The 20,961-nt window shown below is 47.7% G+C and overlaps 1 protein-coding gene across 1 annotated transcript in view; it reads right to left on the bottom strand.

The window, feature by feature from the left end:
- ALDH16A1 (aldehyde dehydrogenase 16 family member A1) overlaps positions 1 to 20,961 on the bottom strand; it is a 483,909-nt gene that overhangs the window by 347,962 nt on the left and 114,986 nt on the right. The window contains exons 6-9 of the mRNA XM_069200818.1: positions 10,574 to 10,758; positions 10,161 to 10,313; positions 8,321 to 8,518; positions 2,069 to 2,167 (exon numbers count right to left, since the gene is read on the bottom strand). Coding sequence (XP_069056919.1) covers positions 2,069 to 2,167; positions 8,321 to 8,518; positions 10,161 to 10,313; positions 10,574 to 10,758 — 635 coding nt within the window. The remainder of the gene's footprint in view (positions 1 to 2,068; positions 2,168 to 8,320; positions 8,519 to 10,160; positions 10,314 to 10,573; positions 10,759 to 20,961) is intronic.

Below are 20,961 nucleotides of genomic sequence, written 5' to 3'. Positions count from 1 at the left end.
CTTTGGCTTGCCAGGGGCACGTATGTGCGGCAGCTGCCATTAAGGCAGCTTCTGAGGGGGGGGGGGAAGAGATGGATGTGGGTGGGGTTATCAGCGCTGGCAGCACTGGAGTGAGCAAGGTGGGACCCAAAGGGCAGGAATGCAGAGTGGGGAATGCACTGGGAGAAGGGACTGAAATCGTGGAGAGTGTGGAAAGAAAAAGAACAAGAGGCTGAATGGCACAAAATGAATGATTGTATGAGACAGAAAAGAGGGGACGGAGGCAGAGAGAGAAGCAAAAAGAGACAATAAGTGTAAAAATGCAGCAGACAACGAAGTGCAGTACAGGAGGAGAGACACAAGTAAGAGTCAATAAGAGGTGAGACAAGCAGTAAGAGGAGAAACAAGACACAAAGAGAGGGACAGCAAATGGAAAACAAGAGTACAAACCAAGAGACATCAGGAGTTATAGCAAGGCATGGAAGAGAGGCAGTGGGAAGGGGTGAGGATGGGTGGGGTGGGGAAGTCGCAAATCCTAAAGATCCAGGTTCCATGGTTGAGAGCACAGAGGGTTTCAGACAACAAGAATCTCAGGCTGCTGCGGGTGGTGAGCACCCGGGTGCTGACACTGGGCACGGATGGGCTTGCCTTTGGCTTGCCAGGGGCACGTATGTGCGGCAGCTGCCATTAAGGCAGCTTCTGAGGGGGGGGGGGGAAGAGATGGATGTGGGTGGGGTTATCAGCGCTGGCAGCACTGGAGTGAGCAAGGTGGGACCCAAAGGGCAGGAATGCAGAGTGGGGAATGCACTGGGAGAAGGGACTGAAATCGTGGAGAGTGTGGAAAGAAAAAGAACAAGAGGCTGAATGGCACAAAATGAATGATTGTATGAGACAGAAAAGAGGGGACGGAGGCAGAGAGAGAAGCAAAAAGAGACAATAAGTGTAAAAATGCAGCAGACAACGAAGTGCAGTACAGGAGGAGAGACACAAGTAAGAGTCAATAAGAGGTGAGACAAGCAGTAAGAGGAGAAACAAGACACAAAGAGAGGGACAGCAAATGGAAAAAAAGAGTACAAACCAAGAGACATCAGGAGTTATAGCAAGGCATGGAAGAGAGGCAGTGGGAAGGGGTGAGGATGGGTGGGGTGGGGAAGTCGCAAATCCTAAAGATCCAGGCGTCTTGGTCAGAGGACAGAGACAGAAGAGGGTGGGGGCAGACTAGGAGAAGGATCAGACAGGGGCCAGGCAACTTTCTTCTCAGCAGGATGTGACACAGAAGGATGTGATGTCCAAGCTACAGTCAGGCTTCCTCCATGATGCAGCGAGATATGGTACTCAACGCTACAAAGCTACAGCCATACCATGTCCATGATGTAGTGGAATGGTGCGCTCCCTAACAGTTAGATGTGTTGTCCCTGCCATGTTCTTATCTCCTTCACAATGGGGTAGGATGTGAGCCGCCCTGGATCTTTGGATCATCTGAAAGTGGGTTGTCATATCCACACCATATTCCCATCTCCTCCATTATGTAGCAGGATGTGGTGCAGACAGGGTACTTAACTCTTCCATGACGCAGTGGGATGCAGTGCCCACCAGGTCCCTCCGTGATAAAACTGGCTGTAGTTTCCTTATCATATTTATGTCCACTCATGATGCAGAAAGAGACAATACACATGCTGGTATTTATCATCCCAACTTAGACAGGAAATGTGGTGTGTCTGTCAATCCTTAACTCCCCCATGAGGAGGGGAGGATTATGCGGTGCCGATTTGTGTCTTACACCGTCCCCAACATTATACACTCTCCTCCCTGATGCAGCAGGATGTGGTACCTACAGAGCTCTTTCCATCCTTGGGGGTCTTTACCCTCCACAAAGACACAGCAGAATGCCATTTCTATAGCACATTGTATCCCTATCGGAATTCATTTGGGTATGGGATGCACAGGGACCGTCACATGCTTACCAGACATGCTGAAATATGGTGTCTACACAGCTCTTGCTTCCTCTCTGATACCTTGTGATGTTGTGAGTAGACCACATTCAGCTCATCCATGATGAAGCGGATTGGTGTTTCCCTAGAACCCTTACCTCCTCCCTGACACAGCGGGATGTGGTGTCCACACCGGTGATCAGCGTGGGTGGGTAGAATAATCCTCTGTTAGGGATAACTTCTGATGCCTGGAAGACCTGCAAAGGAACCAGAAGAAACAGAATTAGTCACCCAGCTAGTTGACTGTGTTTATTGCTTCTTCAGCAGGAGAACGAGAACCTACAGTGCAGGGACTGGACTGCGCAGGCCCCTTTTTGTACAGGCAGAGATGAGCTAAACATAGCTGAAACTGCTGCACCAGGTTGTCTCTGTGGTTTACAAGCAAGGGCTCAGTCATAACAATCCCACTTGTGTTCTCTGCTGAGTGTTACTGATACAGGGTGAAAGAAAATGCTCGAGACTCACAAATGACCACGCAGACTCTTCTTGACAATCCAAAGACAGTATTTACCAACTGTCGCAACAGGGAGAAAAACACTGCAGACTGCAGCTCAGCCCTGCACGACCTGCCACTACTGTTTTTCTCACATGCCTGTTCACAGACAGGCCTTTTGATACAAAACAGTATAATACTTATTACACATGATCAATAATAGATGTCTTGAAGTTTACAGATTAAGATGGAAAAACACTTGAAAACATGTGACCCCATAACCCCGAATTTCTAGGCTGTCATTACTCGCTCTTCATTATACGTTCGACAAAGGTTTATGACGGAGCATTCTTTGAACTATGAATGCATACCTTCTCTTTTGTAAATGTAATTTATTTGACGTGTGTGCTGACAGCATTGTGTGTCTGGGATTTCAAAGTGTTCGGAATTCGTTTTCTTCCCTGCACCTATTGTAAACCATGCACCTGTGTACCCATTGTCTAATCAGTCTGTTTGGAGGCACGGACGGTGTACTGGGGACTAATGTTCGGATGTCATAAATACCTGAAGGTTGGTTAGACACAAGTTGCCCTTTTAACAGATGACCCTTTCATGCTCCTTATTCCACAACATCCTTAAATGAACCTTTCACCTTGCTCGTGTCAGTGTGGGGGTTAGGACTAAACTGTTTTTTGATTGTAAGCAGTGGTATAGTTTCTACTTGTGCTTGGTGTTGTGCGATGTTTTCACATTTCATATTTATGGTAGTGCACTTCTTTTTTACATTTCCTACAACATCACTCAGGCATGAACCCATTGCATAAAGTGCCTAGAAGCTCAATCTACGTCTCACTGTTGATGCCCCATGCAAATCACTGGTGTAAGATACCATTTCATTTTCCAGTAGAACTGTGATTACATTTGGCACACTAAGTGAGCATTGTCTATGGCAGAGGCAAAGGACTGTATGAGCATGTAACAACATCTTTATGACACAGTGACTGACATGGTCAGAAACTCGCAATGCTTTCAGCCTCAACTGCAGAGATCTCAGTCGTCCCGTCACAAACACCCATCTACTTCCTGAACTCAACCTAACATCTAGAGGCAATTCAGTTTGCAGTCTGAACAAAACTCACATGTTACAAGAAAAACAAAACTGCAGAAAGACATCTGGAAAAAAAGAGTCTTAGGAAATAGTGACACGTCAGTAACATGAACTAAAACATGTGAATGCAACAGTGAATGCCTCTGTAACCTGGATTCCCTTCAGGGTTCACACCCACATTATCTGTGTTTGCTTGTAAAGTTAAGGACTTCAGAGATCAGGCCCAGTAGGTGCTTGTTTCTAAGTCTGTTTTTAAGGTCTGTCATTGGTGAGGCCTGTCTTACACACATTCACTCGCATACGTTTCTCTCTCTCTCTCGATGCTGCATTGAAAGAAAGCCCATTAGTGCTGTGTAAACAAGGCAGCACCAGTGGCACACGGTTTACACAATATTAAAGAGCCATCAGAGAGACTCGTGGTCCCAAAATGAGAGCTGGTTGGGATCACAGGCACACACCAACCAAAATCAACCACTGCATAGTGTAGCAAACAGATTACAAAAGTACAGAGACATTTCTGTGAGGTTTAGAGGTTTAGAGGCCTTAGCTCAAGTATTTCCTACTACATATTTTATTTCCGAAAGTTGGACAGCTACAGCTGGTGCAGAAGTACAACATTAGGAGAAAAAGATGCACTGAAGTACTTGGTGACAATGGAGCACAAGACAAAGCCATAGAGGGAGAACCTGGTGCTTGAGGAGGATGAGGCACAATGAGAGTCTAGATCAGGTGCAGGAGAAGTAATCTCTCTCAGGGTCCCAACCAGACAGCATAGGGGCAAATAGCACTCTTTTTAGAGCTCTTGAAGCCACCAGGGACAAGAATAAAAACTGCAATTTTGGGAATACCATAAAAAACTGTTGCAAGCGCTGGAATATGGTAGCCCTACACTAGCTTCCCTACAATTTAAGCTTCACAGATTTGAAAGATGTGGCCCTTGACTTGGAGCTTTAAAATAGAGCCTAAAAACAGAAGCAGCTCACCTTCCCGCTCAGGGCAGCATCACCGTCAAGAAGACAAACAAGAAACTCCTAAGGGCAAGCTAATACTCAAGAGCACTGAGTATCACTTTGCCCTGATTCATTGGTTTGGTCTACACAGTTGTTGATTAGGGAAAATCTGAAGTGCTATCCTGCACTGTATAGGGTCTCAAAAAATATCAGCAGGAGACTGGTTTGAGCAGCAAGTCCCTCTCAGCGAGGCATTTTTTGCAATTACCTGTGGCCAAAAATGATACAAAATTGTGTAATGCAGAATTCTGAGAATTAAGAACATTGTGTAATGGAAATTCGTAAATTTCATCTACAAAATTTACATTTCTCACAGGTATAATAGCGAGGACTGGGAACTATAAACTCACACCCAATGGTATTATGCACATGCTTCCATTTACCTGAAAAATGACATCAGACCCGGGTGGGCAGATTGATTCTGGGGAAAGGTGACATACAATTCTGCAGACAAACGTCATCTTGGATTATTCTGAGAATATTGTGCAAAGGGTGGAAAAATCAGTGAGGCGATTCTGGAAGATCTGTGAGAGGTGGAGTCGTGATGTGACATCACTGGATTGGGTAAGTGAATTCCAAGTTCTAGAATCCCCCATTTTAAATGCCTGCATGATGAAGAAAGCGGAGAAAAACCTAGTGCCACTAGTGAACAGGAGCAAAAGAGCAGAGCGCTGCTGATGAACCACTGTCGGGAGAATGGAAACTCCCAGACTCTGGACTTGTATCCCTGATTTTGTGGACGGTATTTTCAGTGCTAAAAGCCTAGCTCCCTGAATCCCCCTCAAGTCCAGAAAAGGTTAACTGTAATGGGGAAAAGGAAGGGGATCTCCCAGAATTATGAAGGACTGGTCCTTTTATAGCACCTTCAAGCGTGGGCATTGTGGACTCTTGGTGACCACACAGACACCACGAAAGTTGTGGAAGGTTTGGGTGTCTGAGGAATGGAGGTGGGGAGTGTGGTTTTCCACAGATAACTTGAATGATGCTGTTGTGAGGACCTCTGGTCTGGAGACCACCAGGATAGACAAATATGGCAGGACAGGTCTACTACAACCAAACCGCTGTAAGGAAGAAGCAGTATCAGTATCCAGAGGCTGCAGAGGTAGATGTACAAATTACTTACCTTCAAGTAATCCTCTTTCAGGTGGACACTCTACTTAACTGCAGACTCTTCACCACCCTCCCTCGTCCCCCTTCTATGGAGTGGTCTCTTTCTGATGCATACTTCTTATCTCAGAATCCTCACATTAAAATAGATACCAAAGCAGTACACCTTCCCAGGTGGAGTTCTGTGGAGTGGGCTCAGACCAAAATGTTCTGTAGGACTGAGAGGGTAGAATGCCCTTCCCACTGGACCTGGATGTCAAGGCAGCAGTGCTTTGTAAACATAAGCACAGACTATTACACCGCAGCCTGCCAGATATCAAAGCCAGGCACTCTATGTGCAAAAGCAGTGATAGTTGCCTTAGCACTAATGGAATGGGCCCTCAAACCTTCTGGCAGCACTTCGAGGCCAGTGCGGAGCCATTATTAATGCAGAAGATTATCCACCTTGACAGAGTCTTCTTTTGCCCAGTATTCCCTTTTTTCGCTCCAGAAAAACCCATAAAAGCTGATCATCCACACGGTGGTCTGTGGTATGATCAATATAAAAGTTAAAAGCACTTCTGGGGTTCAATCGATCAAACATTTCCTCCTCTTTCAAAGGGAGAGGGGAACCAGGAAAGCTGGCAGGATGATGGATCACAACTACAAAGAAGTCACATCTTTAGGCAAAACGGCCTCCAAAGTCCTTAGCACCAGTCTGTCAGGAAAAACGTTATGTAGGGCAGTTGCACCGACAATGTCTGACGCTCACTCATACAATGAGCTGAAGTAATCATGGTAAGGAAGGCAATGTTGAAAGTTAGCTGACTCAGCGGACAGCCATGGATTGGCTCAAATGGCGTATACATGAGAAATTTCAAAAACAAATACAGGTCCCACTGTGGCATCTTAAACGGGCCAGGAGATAATGTGTGGCAAACATTTTATAAACCTCACCACAACAGGTGACTTAAAGAAAGATGGTTAATCCAGCAAATGTAGAACCAAAAGGGCCGACAAATACACTTTCATAGTTCCCACTGCAAGGTCTTCCTGAGAGAAAGACATTACAAACAAAAGAACATCTGACAGGTTGGCTTATAAAAGGTCAATCTGGTGATTACACAACAGACAACAAATTTGCCCAAACATATGCCCAGCATAAGTGCACTTCATGGGAAGGTGCCTGGTGTTTAGGATGGTATCCCATCGCTTCAGGGGGTAGATCAAAGACAGCCAACTGCTGCTGCTGAATCTCTACACATAGAGGAGGAGATTGGGCAGATTTGGGTAGAGGATCCTGCCCTGTTGCTGCAACAGATGATCCTCTTGAAGTGGTAGCCTTATCGGAGACCAGATGCTCATTCCAAGAGGTTCTGGGTAACACACCCTCCTGGCTGAATCCAGCGCCACTAGGAAGTCTTGGGCCCAGTCATTCCTGATCTTTTCCATCACACAGGGAAGTAGGGGGTAGAGGCAAGTAGGCATATATACAAATCCCGAGTTTCATTCCAGAAGGAAATCATCTCCTAGTGAGAATTCTTGCAGGAACTCTGACACTAAAAATGTTTGACACTGTGCTTTCTTGATGGTGATGAAAAGATCTACCCACAGTTCTCCCCACTGCTGAAAAATGGCATGAGCCAATTCGGAATGTATAAATGCCATTTGTGATCTCTCAGACACTGCCTACTGAGCTCATCCACTCTGGCATTCAAGTCTCCTGTCAGGTGGTACACAAGCAGGAAAATTCCCTGACACGCCAAACAACTCCAAAGGTGCCGAGCCTCCTGGCACTCCGGACTCCACTCCACCCTGCTTGCTGCAATACCATATGTCCATGAGAACCTGCACCTGCCTCTCCTTGTCAAAATCTATATTTCTATGCTGTTGTTGGCTATAAAAGGCACAATTGGTTGAAAATATCACACATGGCAGAGGACGTATTAGCAGCTATTGTAAAAGCTCTGACCAAATGAGATTTGTTTATTTACATGAAGTGCTGCAGCACAGCAGACCCAGAACTCTGCTTCAGCAATACATTGGTCTTCTGTTTGGCTAATAAATGTTTATGTTCTTTCTGCAGAAGGAGTGCTGGGCTTGGGTACATGAATGGTGAAGGGGCTGTGATTGCATACAGTGATGCAGCCCACAATTTATCAAAGGAGAAGCCATGAAAGCTTTGAGGTAGCCGACCAACCAGGCATTTTCCATTCAGGTTACGGCTAGGGTGCTCAAAAAGCACCACCAGGAGACTATGGTTGTGCAAGTGCAGGTAGTCCTTAATTTGTAAAAGAGTAAGTGCTGGGACCCAAATGTTTCTAAGTAGCACATCTAGTCTTTATTTCACTTCATGCCTATTTCAGCCATCAATATACTCTCCCAGCCCCTATATCACACTCTTGTAGGTTCATTTCTGCCTTTTGTCTTTTACACAGTTTTTCCGTCATTCACTTCCTCCTTATTTCCCTTTGCTGCTTTTCTCCCTCTAGTCGAGGGATAAAGTCTAATGATTACAAATAAGTCCCCGTTCTCAAAAGACGACTGTTGTGGGCCTCATGTGCCACCGCAGGCTCAAGTTAAGCACTAGGTCCAGGGCAACCTAGAACCAAGGTTTGACAAATAGAATGGCAGCAACATGAACATGAAGGTGTTTGTGATTTTATTATGAGAAGGGCATGCTACTTTAAAAATGATCATTAAAAGGACTTACCTCAGCACCCTCTGCCTGTGCCTCCTCCACAAACTCTGTGATGGTCTTTCTCTGAGTCTCATCCACCAAAGGGCCCATGTCAACCACTTTGTCCAGACTGTCGCCCACCCTGAGATGCATCATCCGCTGCTTCAGCCTGCGCAGGAGGTCTGGTGCAATGGATTCCTGCATCAGAAGACGGGATCCCGCGCTGCATACCTTGGGAGAGAGAGGGGACGAAGTCAGAGTTACAAATCGCGGAGGCACTGAAAACCAACATTTTAGTGGCTCCCACATAATTATATATGAAACAGGGAGGCTCTGAGGATGTAGCACAATCAGACAGCACAAGACTGGAGGGGGTATGAGAGGATGTTGTAAGACATTAGGACAAGGCACTGTGATTCAGCACAATCAGACAGAGCTTCACGTTGGATCCGCCACATTCAGACATGGTAGCACTATGGATCCAGAAGTATCAAACACAATAGCATAGTAGATCTAGCACCATCAAACATGAAACCCTGTGGATCCAGTACAATAAGGCATCGCGGCACTGTAGATCAAGTAACATCAGACTGCGTGGCACTGTGTATCCAGCACAATCCATTATGGTGGCACTGTGGATACAGCACAATCAATTAGGGTGTCACTAGGGTTCCATTACCATCACACCAGACAAGATAGCACTAGTTGTGTGGATTCAGCACCATGAGAAGGAGTGGCGCTGTGAATGCAGCATCATCAGATGAGGACGCATCGTGGCTACAGAACAATCAAACATGGTAGCACTGTGAATCAAGAACCATCAGACAGAGCAACACTTGGATGTAGCTCAGAGATGGAGACACTGTGGATCCAGCACCATCAGACATGGCAGTACTGTGAATCATGTTCCAAGAAACATGGCAGCAAGTGGATGCAGCAGAATCCGACTTGGTGGCACTGTGAGCCCAGCAGCATCAGATGGGGTGACAATGTGAGTCCAACACCATGATACCACGCACGCCATCACTGTGGATCCAGCATCATGAGACAGGGCGGCACTGTGAATCCGCATCATCAGATGGGGTGGCACTGCTGATCAAGCACAATCAGAGAGGGCGATGTTGTGAATCCAGGGCCATCAAACCTGATGGCATATTGGAGCCAGCACAAACAGAAAGGCATTGCTGGGGAACCAGCACAATCAGGCAGAACTGTGGCTCGAGCAGCACCAGGTATGGTGGCACTGTATATCCAACATTAACAAACAGGGCAGCACAATCGTTTCAGCACAAGCAGAAAGGGAGCACTGGGGAATTGGCACATACAGATGGAAACTGTGATGATGCATAATCACACAGAGTACAAAAAAGCAGGATCAAGTGTGCTCTAAGGGATTCACTAGTGAGGTGCTGTGTATCTGCACTGTTACACAGGACCAGGAAAGGACTATATATTCTCTACAATTATACAACATTCCACACTAGATTGTTAAGCTACAGAGACAGAGGGTACAGTCTTGATGTGAACTATCAAAGAGCTCCCCACGAGGCCCCAACAATATCATCCCAAAAAGCTAAACTACTAAAGGCTAAAACCGATTTCTGTGAGATGTCACTTTGTAGCCTGGCTGCAACAACAAGACTTTCCTCAGAGAAATGCATGTGGTACCTGTGATGAACTTACCAAGTCAAAAATATTACAAAGTGAAGAAAGAAAGGTCCAAACTAAATTTGGTACCAAGACAAGAGTTTAATAAGCAAAATGTCTCATCCATGCTTTGCAACTCTCTTGTTAATACAACAGAGGGGTTTGAAGGGGTTGGCTCAGATCACAATGTTTTATTTCAACATTACAATCACACTGTGCTGCCTACCTGCCCTTGGTTAAACCAGATGGCATCAACCAGGCCCTCCACAGCACTGTCCAAATCTGCAGTATCGAACACCAGAAAAGGAGATTTCCCTCCAAGTTCAAGAGAGAGTTTCTTCCCTGTGCCTGCAGTGGCTTTCCGCAAGGTTTGGCCCACCTGAGGGGTGAAAAATAGAACATGTCCAGAAATATACATTTAGTAAAATATGGGTAATTAGCCTGTGAGACATGCAGTCAAGAGCTAGCTTTCTGTATATGTTGGCCTGTTCAATCTGTGAAACATAAAAATTACACAAGTTGTGTGAAGTCTGGGAAAGTAAGAGTTGTGCATTTGGTTCTATCCTGTATTTTAAGAGGTATGGCCTGCTCACCCTGAAGTCTACTTTGGGGGTTCATGTTTTAGCATCACTCTCTTACCTCTGTAGAGCCGGTGAATGCTACCTTTGCCACATCTGGGTGGGTGGCTAGTTTACTGCCAAATGATCCATTGCCAGTTACCACGTTGAAAACTCCTGGTGGCAGCCCAGCCTCGGTACAGATCTCTGCCAGGAGAAGTGCAGTCAAACGGGTGTATGTGGCAGGCTTCAGCACAACTGTGTTTCCTGCAGAAGAGAGAAGCAAGGCGGAAATGGGGTTCAGCTCCCAGGAGGCGAAAAACCCCTGCAAGTAACTGAGGGATGGCTCACATTCAATGATCGGATAGATACCGTGTGGGAGGGATTATTCCCAGTCTACCACTATTGGTACAACCAGTCCTCGGAACAACATAATGCTACACAGTGATCTCTGCCTCTTTAAGGTAAAGTAAATTCTTAGATCAACTCTTATCAGCCATTCTTTAGGCTTGGTGTAGCTATCTTCTGCATGGACAGCTAGAGAAGGCGGCCAGCACTGGACAGACACAAATGGACTACAGCATGGGGCACAGTATAATGGCTTTTGGCTAACTAAGGGAAAGAAAAGTTTCACTACGAACTGTGAAGAAACGGGGGAATTAGGTTTTTCACAGCGCAGCATGCTTAACAGACTTGGGGCCATATGTACGAACACTTTTTCCCATAGACACAGACTGGGTAAAAACCTTTGCTACATCTGGCCCTAGGACACAAACGAAATAGGTGCAGATCCGAATGTTTGTGGTCTTATACCGACAGCTTCAGTTGTCTGCCCCAGGAAACACTGTATCTAGTACCACATGGAGTGGACTTTGGGTCTGCTTCTTGCTCATGGCTATTTAAATTATTTGGGTTGGCTCTTGTGTTTGTCTCTCTCGAACCATTTTTTCTTAACCTCCCTTTTTGATTTGATAAGGCGAGTCCTTCCACAGCTGACAACAGGAAACAACTTAAATATTGAAAATATTGTTGTGATTGCTGCCACGTTGCATGATGCAATGTGACGAAGCAATCTGGTAGTCAGCTTGAATGCAAAAAATGTTTTTATACTTTCAATGTAGCCCCCATGCTCTGTCACCCCAGAAGCCAAGGTTTAGGCATACAGTTGCCAGTAAAAATCGAAAAACAATCTTCAGCTTTTCCAGTCCGAGGGTCAATTCTAAGTTTTGGTTCATCCTGCACCCCACTGGCCTTATCCTTCCAGGCCAATGTTTTACCTACTTTATTGACCTCTTCAAAGGTATTTTGAAACACGCTCTGCTGACTTACTTATTATTTTCCGAAACTAGTTAATCTTACTTCGTTACCTTCAGCAGCTCCTGGACCTTGTCCTCAGTGGGATCCTTTGTGACTTCATGATAAGCGGACACCGTTTGTTCTTGTAGCTGCAAAAGCAGTTGATTTTGTTCTTTCTCTTTTTTAGCAAGCACTGGTATTCGACCATTGCACAAATAAGCTGTGAAGACATCCCATGCTACCCCCAAGCAGGCCTTCATTATTTTATTCTCAAAGAATGAAGGTACCAGCTACTTGCAGATATCCCAACTGAGAGGTGTATTCTAATGATACAAAGTCATACTACTGCTGTACTCCAAGATAAGTAAAATTCTGAATAGAACTAAATTTGGCCTACATGTATGTGGGAGTGTCAACAGTGTCAGGGATAGAACTGCACAGTCTTTGTAGAGTAATGATTGTGTAATTGAAAAGTAACCTATGTACATATTTGTTATTTCTATAGCGCAAACCTAGCCAAAAGGCAGCGGAGCACAGTACATGGTCAAAGTCGGCCTGGACACCTCTACTTTCAAAGTTATTTTCCAGTTAATTTTCAAAATCTAATGTAAACCCATTTTGACAAGATTAGTGGAAAAGTCACTTCATAAAAATGTACTTTAGGTTGCCTGATCCATAACCGGCTTAAACCCAGTTCCTCACATCTCTAGACCTGGAATGGACACCCCTGGCTGTGAAAGTTAATGGCCATGGCTCAGAAGACATGGCCTGCTTCTGCGCCCAGAGAGGATAGGATGGTGTTAACTAATGACAATTTAGGAGGGATTAACTATCACTGAGTGGACAGGAGCACCTGGCAGAAGGAAGGGCAGCCTTAACAATCCTTATTTTCAGTTGTCGAGGCCAAAGAGGCCTCTCCTGTTCATCCCCAGGACATACCGAGAGAGCCTCCCTTTACTCGCAGAGGAAAGAGAACTAGTTAGGAGTCATTTAGGTGGGAGGAAATTGACAAAGCCAGGATAAGAAGGTGCAGCTGACCACAGAAGAGAGCATGCTGCAGAAGCCCTAAGTGGAGAGAAACCTCGTGCTGAGACACCTGCCCTTAAAAGCCAGCAGCAGAAGGGCTGGCCAGAAAGAACTTTGCCAGTAGCTGGGGAAAAGTGGCACTTAGTCATTTTTCCACTTTCAGAGAAATGGGCCACGGTGAGGAGACTTACCAAGAGAGGACAAACCCTTGGTGGGCCAAACCCCCCCCCCAAAAAAAACAAAATGTCCTGCTAGGAGCATTTTGCTATGCTGAAAACCATTCTAATGGACCTCACAGTGAAGGTACCTAGCCTCCTAGAGCCCTGCCTGCCTAGAGATTCTAGCCTTGCGACACTGGAGGATTTTGAAGACTAAAAAAAAGTGACTAATTCCTAAGGTACATCTGTGAACCATGATGAGGCGGCAAACCTATCCCAGAGATATAGTGGTTTCAACGCTCCAAAATCCAGCATTGTCCTTCTCAGAGCTTTCAGGATGAAAATTAACACATTTACTAGAAGCTCGATGATGACTTATCAGTCTTCAAGGCAACCTTGTCAGCTTAAGCCTTGGACCATGCCCAACCATAGTACCTAGGCTTCCACTAAAATATTTCAAAATGTTACCTGGGGCGACTTTCCTTGTAGGTCCAAGCTCCGCTCTATTGTGATCAGTGTGAAATCATGCAGAGGTCTTGGTCAAAGGCAAGGTGCTACTTCTGCTTGGAGGTTAAAAATTTTAGGTGCTTTTTGACTAACCACTTTAAAAATCTAGAACTCTGGTTACACTTTTGATGATTTATACTATGGTGTCTTTTTGTTTATTAACTTCCTCTCTCTTTTTTAAAAACGTTTTGGGAATTTTATACTGTTGTGTTCCTTACTTTAAAACTGTTGGCTCTTCTTGAACCAAATACACATTTCTCCGGGGAACTGCCTGCTGCTTCTGCCATCACTGTCGGGTTCAGCAGAGATTTTCTGTCACTTGTGTTGACACCAAACCAGGGTGTGTTGCCCCCTTCCCAAATAATTTACCCAAATTCTGACCAATATCACACAAATGAGACACAAGGGTGGTACCGGTACCGTGCACAGCACACGTCCTGTAAACTACGATAATTTCCACTATCGTCTTGCCCACCATCCCTGATCTAAGGTGAATGTGTGAAAAAGAGACTTTAACCCTCGAAGTCTCGGTGCGGTGTCATTCACTCTGGAGGTAGGCTTCTAACCTCAAGGAGGGATTGTATGAACCTGGTTCTGCCTTGAGCTCCATCTTATTAAGGACCCTTAAAGCTCTCTACTATCACTGTCACCTACTTACCGCAGCGATTAATTTCACTTTCGCATCTGCTCAAGATGCACATGGAGTTGCCTTTTGTCTGAAGATGCATATGTCAAGAGCGGTGGAGCAGCCTGATCTGAAAGATTAATTTCCACTGAGGGAAGTACAATGATTTAATTGGGACAGTCTAGCATGACATGAACCACCTGGCTGCCTCTATTCACCACAGCGACTTTCAGCAGCATTAAGAAGACAAAAATAATGAACAGACATTTGGGCCAGATTAGGATTAGTCCAGCCGTTGTATCTGATCTTGGACAGCGGAGGTGGATATTAATTCCCATCTGGCAGAAGTGCTGGTCACGTAAGTGACCTTAATCTGGTCTGATGAGTTCCTGGCCTCGTCTTCTTCCGGTGCGCGCGCGTGTGAGCGAGAGGGCGAGAGGCAATGATTGATCTTGTAATCTGGCTACAAGGTCGAGGATGACGAGCGCTGCTGACAACTTGGATTCTTATGACGGACGCTATGCATATCACTGCGTGCAATGGAACACAAGCCATTTAAAGACTATGGCCGAGTGCAGAACGTACTTCAGAAATATTAAAAAAAATGTGAAAAACTTGAGCCCAGCACTTTGAGTTTCCAAAAGGAGATCAAGCTTTGGTAAATCCAATATATCAGGATTTGTTTTTAAATCAAAGCACGTCTTCATTAAGTGGAAATTCTGTAGGTCTGGTTGTGAGGAATGGTGTGTGTGCAACTGCAAGAAGGAGCCAAGGCTGGATGGATAAATGGACGAGTGTAGAAAAGTGCCCTCTTTCTAGCTTGGTTACCCTCACTTTTTGCCTGTTTGTCAGTGAGTTTGACTGTGTTCACTAGGATCCAGCTAACCAGGACCACAGTGATTATGCTCTCTCCTTGTAAACGTGGTTGCTGGAACCTTTTTCACCCTACATTTGGCATACTGGTGCACCCATGTAAGTCCCTAGTATATGGTACCTAGGTACCCAGGGCAAATGGGTTCCAGGGAATCACTATGGGTTGCAGCATGTTTTATGCCACCCATAGGGGGCCCATACAAAGTGTTCTGCAGGCCTGCCATTGCAGCCTGCATGAAAGGGTGCATGCACCCTTTCAGTACCAGGTCATTGCACCAGGTCACTGTAAGTCACCCCTATGGTAGGCCCTCTCAGCTCAGAGCGCAGGGTGCAGGTACCTGTGTGTGAGGGCCCTCAGTGCATAAACCAGTCCACACCGGTTCAGGGACCCCCCCAGTCCCTGCTCTGGCGCTAAACTGGACAATGGAAAGGGAAGTGACCACTCCCCTGTCCATCACCACCCCAGGGGTGGTGCTCAGAGCTCCTCCGGAGGGTCCCTGGGTTCTACCATCTTGTTTACAAGGTTGCTGGTGGCGATAAAATCCCAAGATGAGGCCTGCACCATCCCTCAGTGTAGGTGCTGACTGCCATTGCGTACAGAGATCACAGGGAAGTGTCAGGTGCAAAAACACCCCTGGACTATGAGTAAGTGACAAAAGACAGCGTGACCATAACAGCGGAGATGCCTCCCGGGATCGAAGATGCTGTGCTGACAAGGGATCCACCGGGCGCAGCAACTGATCACCAGGCCGGCTCCTCTGCTGCTGGAGGGGCAGATGGGGAAGAGGACTGAGCTGATGACCCCCACCCCGCAGGCACTGAGACCAAGGCTGCGGGACTTCAGGGTAGCGGCTGGGCCAGCAGATGAGACCTACGCTGTTGCCCACTGTCTGTGCCTGATGACGACGATCTCTACTGCCGCACTGAGCCCGAAGTGATGGGCCGGGTGAAAAACATCCCTGACACCAGAGAGACACGAAGGAAGATGGCGCGACCAGAGCGGTGGGGACGCCAACTGGGGGAGGAGGCGCTGTGCTGACAAAGAGACCACCCGGTGCAGGGACAGAGGGCCGGACCATCACCCCTACAAGCTGGCAAGGCCTCAGCCATCACGCAACATATCACTGGTAGCTGGAGCTCCGAATCACTCGTTGAGCTGCCGCAGTACAATAGAATAGCAGAGGTGAGTTGACTGCCCCCCAGGGGTTTGAAAACCTTGGAGATTCTTCCCCGCAACCCGTTACTGGGGCCCCTACTACGAGAGTGCATTCTGCTTGGAGCTCCTAGGCGCAGAGAAACATGATTTATACTGCGGGAGGCCTCTCAACATACCAACAGACGGTAACTCAGGCGGCAAGGGCTACTTGGAGATGCAACATACCATGCACTGACTATCTGCTGATGAGCAGGGCTCGACTAGAGGAAGTCCCCGGCCCACCACCACAAGTGGATGGTTACAGAGAGGTGAGGAGGGCCCTTGGATAGTCATTGAGACCAGGAGTGGACGCAGGGATAGACCCTCTAGAGGCAGCCTTGTCCAATACCTCCCCAGACCTCATCTCTAGATCCTTGCCCCCATCGTCTGTCCAATGGATCAAGGTCCTAATATCCGGTGCCAGCCAGAGATTGCCTGTGCTACACAGGGGATCAAGTGAGTTGTGCCACAACTTGCACATTGAGAACTACGTCGTGGGTGGGGCCTTCCTAGACACCCAATTACTGAGCTGTGGGGGCTGGGGTTCTGGACACCCCTCCCGTGGGCCACCCTGACAGAGGAGTGGTGTCCCTGAGAAGCCTGGAAAGGCTGCCCACCCTGCCCGTAGGTGCAGAGCGCTACCACGCTCTGTCCCCAGTCACCAGATTCCACCGAATCAACCTCACTTGGCACAGATATCATAGGGAAAGATAGACATCAAAGAGGAGGGCAGCAAATGAAAATAGACCAATATACAGCAAATGGAGCACCTGGGAGAGGAGATCCCCTCCCCTGTGTGGAGTCATCTGGAGATGGAAACAAACCACTAGACCCTCCGAGACACACATCATAGCTGCGATACAGGCATCCAGCGCGGCGGTGCAGGCTATGCTAGACACCGTTTCCCTCGATTTGAGACTATTGAGGGTTGATCTCTGCACAGTGGCAGAAAGATCACTGGCCACGGAGCAACACGTAAACACGCTAAAGATGAGGTCAATTCACTGAAGACCTATCTCACCAATTTAACAGCCAAAACGGACACCCTGGAGCGTAGAGTCGATCTAGAAGACACAACCTCCACTTTGTTGGCTTTCCAGAGGATGCCGAGGGCCAGACATCCAAACTTTTCCTTGAGCGCTGGATCAGGGAGGTGTGCCCAACCGCGACGCTGTCCCCAGTTTTCATGGTGGAGAGAGCACACTGAGCCCTCATCACAAAGCCACCGGTAGGGGTCCCCTCACACCTTATCATAAAAAATCTCAACTATAGGGATTGTGACTCTACTCATCGGGCTGTACGGCAGACAGGGGATCCTAAGTTCAAAAACCAAGAGATCCATATTTGTCCTGACTATACCCGCCTAGTGCAGCAAATGCTGACATCCTTCTGAGGTGTGAAACAGAACCTGAGAGCTATGGGACTCCAACATATGCTGCTCTATCCAGCTAAGCTAAAAGTTCTACATGCGGATCATGCACATTTCTTCACAACCCAGAGGTGGTCTGGGACTGGCTTGAGGTGCGGAGAGAAGGACGGATTCCTCTGTCGCAGGGAGACAGAGACCGCCTCGTGAGGTCACAGACTCCCGACCGACGCAAGGGATGAAAAGGCGTGGAGGACAAGCTTCCCGATCCTCCCAACGTGTACTGGTCCACCGTGATGGAACCCTGGCCCTCGACTGTTTGGGGTTTAAATCATGGGGGGACCCAAAAACACCCAAAACAGAGATCTGAACGAGTAGAGGCTAGAGCACTAGAGGAGGAGGTAACAGCCTCCAATTTGGATGACAGCAACGCCAGCTTCAGCTTGCAAGATATTCAGGCAGGCCATCCACTCCCGACCTATACCTGTGAGTTTGAGGATGACTGTTACGTGTATCAGAGCGGTATTTGTATGATATTATCTATTGAGAGTTGAGTGTGAGTGACAATGGCTGAAGGAGGAGTCGAGATGCCAGGTGCCCAACTAGTGCGGGCGCTGGTGCGAGACCCCCTCAACATTAGCAATTTTGAGAATGAGAGCATATGGATGCATGAAGAGTGACTGTGGTGTGTGGGAATTTAAATTTGTTTCAAACACCCTTTGAGTATACGGCCCTTCACTTTCCTGCCTCCTGATCAATCAATCAGTTTTTGTATAGGGCAATTACACGCCCGTGAGGGTCTCATGGCGCTGGTGGTGTGTCTGGGCCTCATTCGAAGGGATGTGTTTTGAGGTTCTTCCTGAAGATGGTGAGAGATGGGCTTTGTCTGAGGTGCGTGGGCAGGCTGTTCCAGCTCTTGGCTGAAAGGTATGCATAAGATCTTCCTCAGGTGGTTTTCCGGATGCATGGGACAGTAGCTAGAGCCTGCTCAGCGGAGCGGAGAGGTCTGGCGGGGTTATGGAAGGAGATGCGATGGTTCAGGTAGAGCGGTCCGATGTGTGCAGGGCCTTGTAGGTGTGGGCGAGTAGTTTGAAGTTGATTAACTTCTCTACTGGGAGCCAATACAGGGTCCTCAGGTTTTGGGAGATGTGTTCTTGGCGGGAGAGGTTCAGGACGAGTCTTGCGGTGGCATTTTGAATGAGTTGTTGTAGTTTCCTGATGTTCTTTGCTGTGGTGCCAGAGTAGAGTGCGTTGCCGCAGTTGAGTTTGCTAGTGACTAGGGCTAGTGACTGATTGTTTTGCGGCAGTTGACTGGGATCCATTTGAAGATTTTGCAGAGTTGGCAGACAATGTGCCAGAAGGAAGAGGTGACTGCATTTATCTGTCAGTTCATTGATAGGGTGGAGTCGAGGATGATTTCTAGGTTGCGGCCGTTGTCATTCAGAGTAGGTTGTGCGCTGGGTGATGGAGGCCACCAGGAGTCGTCCCAGGTTCAGGTGGAGTTCAGAAGTTCAGAAGAGGATGAGCTAGGTCTTGTCCAGGCAGAGATGGGTTTCATCCCGGTGTGAAAGTTCCTCTTAGCTTTGCCCGGGTCTTCAATGAGGGATATGATGAGTTGTGTGTCATCGTCGTATGACACGATGTTCATTTTGTGGTCTTGGACGATGGCTGCCAGTGGGGCCATGTATAAGTTGAGCGTTGGGCTCAGAGAGGATCCCTGAGGGACTCCGCAGCTGACTTCTGTTGGTTTGGATTTGAAGGGTGGGAGCCTGACTCTCTGTATTCTTCCGGTGAGGAAGCAGTGGATCCATTGCAAGGCTTTTACGTGGATTCCTGTGTCGTGGAGTCTGGTGCATATGGTGCTGTGGGAGACAGTGTCGAAGGCTGCTGAGATGTCGAGAAGTATGAGTGCTGCGGTGTGTCCACAGTCGAGGACCGTGCGGATGTCATCGGTGGCTGCAAGAAGAACTGTGTCTGTGCTGTGGTTGCTGCACAATCCAGACTGAGAGGTATCCAGAGAGTTGTTGCCCTCGAGGAACTGTCGCAGTTGCAAGTTTATGGCTTTTTCCAGGACTTTAGCTGGGTAGAGTAGCAGCGAGATGGGTCGGAAGTTCTTGAGCTCTGATAGGGTGGCTGTGGGTTTCTTCAGCAGGGGGCGGACTTCGGCGTCTTTCCAATCTTTGGGGAAGGTGGCTGTTGTGATGGAGCAGTTAAGCGTCCCGTGGAGTTCGGGGGCGATGGAGGCACCGGCTCTGTTGTAGATGTGCTGAGGACAGGGGTCTGTTGGAGCTCCGGAGTGAATGCTGTTCATGATGATATCAGTCTCTTCTGTGGTGAGTGTGGACCAGCTGTGGATGGTTTGGGTGGGTTCTGGAAAGCTGGGTTGGTCGTAGGTTCTGACGCTGAGTGGGTACTGCAGGAGGAAGATGTCATAGATGTCCTTAATCTTGCGATGGAAGAAAGTGGCCAGTCTGTCACAGAAGTCTTGTGATGGGGGATGTTGGTGGCTTCGGAGGGAGGATTGGTGAATTTGTTGATCACCGTGAAGAGTTCTCTCGTGTTGTGCGGGGAGGTGTTGATGTGTTCACAAGTGTGGTTTTTTTTGCATTCTTGATGCATTGGTTATGGGTGGCAATGGCGGATCTGAAAGAGGGAGATCTTTGCTGGTTTTGCTGTTTCTCCATTTCTACTCTAGGCACCTGCAGGTGCATTTGGATTCTTGGAGTTCGGCGGTGAACCAGCTAGCTTTTTTTGGGACACGCTTGACCAAAGTTGATCGAAGGGGGGATGAGGAGTTGGCACACTTGGTGATCCAGGAGTTAGATTGCGTGCTGCGGCATTGTCGTCATCAGTGAGGGCGAGGTGATTTAGTGAGGGTCGAGGTAAGTTGCTCGTCAGTGATTCCGTTCCATTTCCTGTGGGGGCCCTGGGGACATGAAGGCGGCTGTTTGGTGTGGTGATGGAGAAGGGTATGCAGTGATGGTCGGTCCAGTCCAGAATGGAGGCATTCTTGAAGGTGATCTGGTTGCTTGAGGTAAAAATGGGGTCTAGTGTGTGCCCTGCAGCGTGCGTGGGCGTGGTGATCAGTTACTTGAGGCCGAGGATGGCAAAATTGTGGAGTAGGGAAGAGGTGTTTAGGTTGTTGCAGTCCTCGAGGTGGAAATGCAAATCGCCCAGGAGGAGGTATTCGGTGGATGCCAGGGAATGGGGGCTGGCGATGTCTGCAATGGCGTCGATGAAGGCTGGGCGAGGGCCAGGTGGTCTGTAGACTAAAGTGCCGCAGAGGGAGGAGTTGTGAGTGATGTGGATCAGGAAGTGTAGGTGTTCCATTGTGGTGCAGTGTTCCTCCATGTTGACTGTGATGCGGAGTGTGGACTTGTGCACGATGGCCAGTCCTCCTCCCGGACAGGAGGGTCGGTATTTC

This window comes from Pleurodeles waltl, chromosome 7 (genome assembly GCF_031143425.1).
Source record: "Pleurodeles waltl isolate 20211129_DDA chromosome 7, aPleWal1.hap1.20221129, whole genome shotgun sequence".
Classification (NCBI taxonomy): Eukaryota; Metazoa; Chordata; class Amphibia; order Caudata; family Salamandridae; genus Pleurodeles; species Pleurodeles waltl.
Note: the sequence above shows the minus strand (reverse complement) of the source record. Positions and strands in the feature narration are given on the sequence as shown.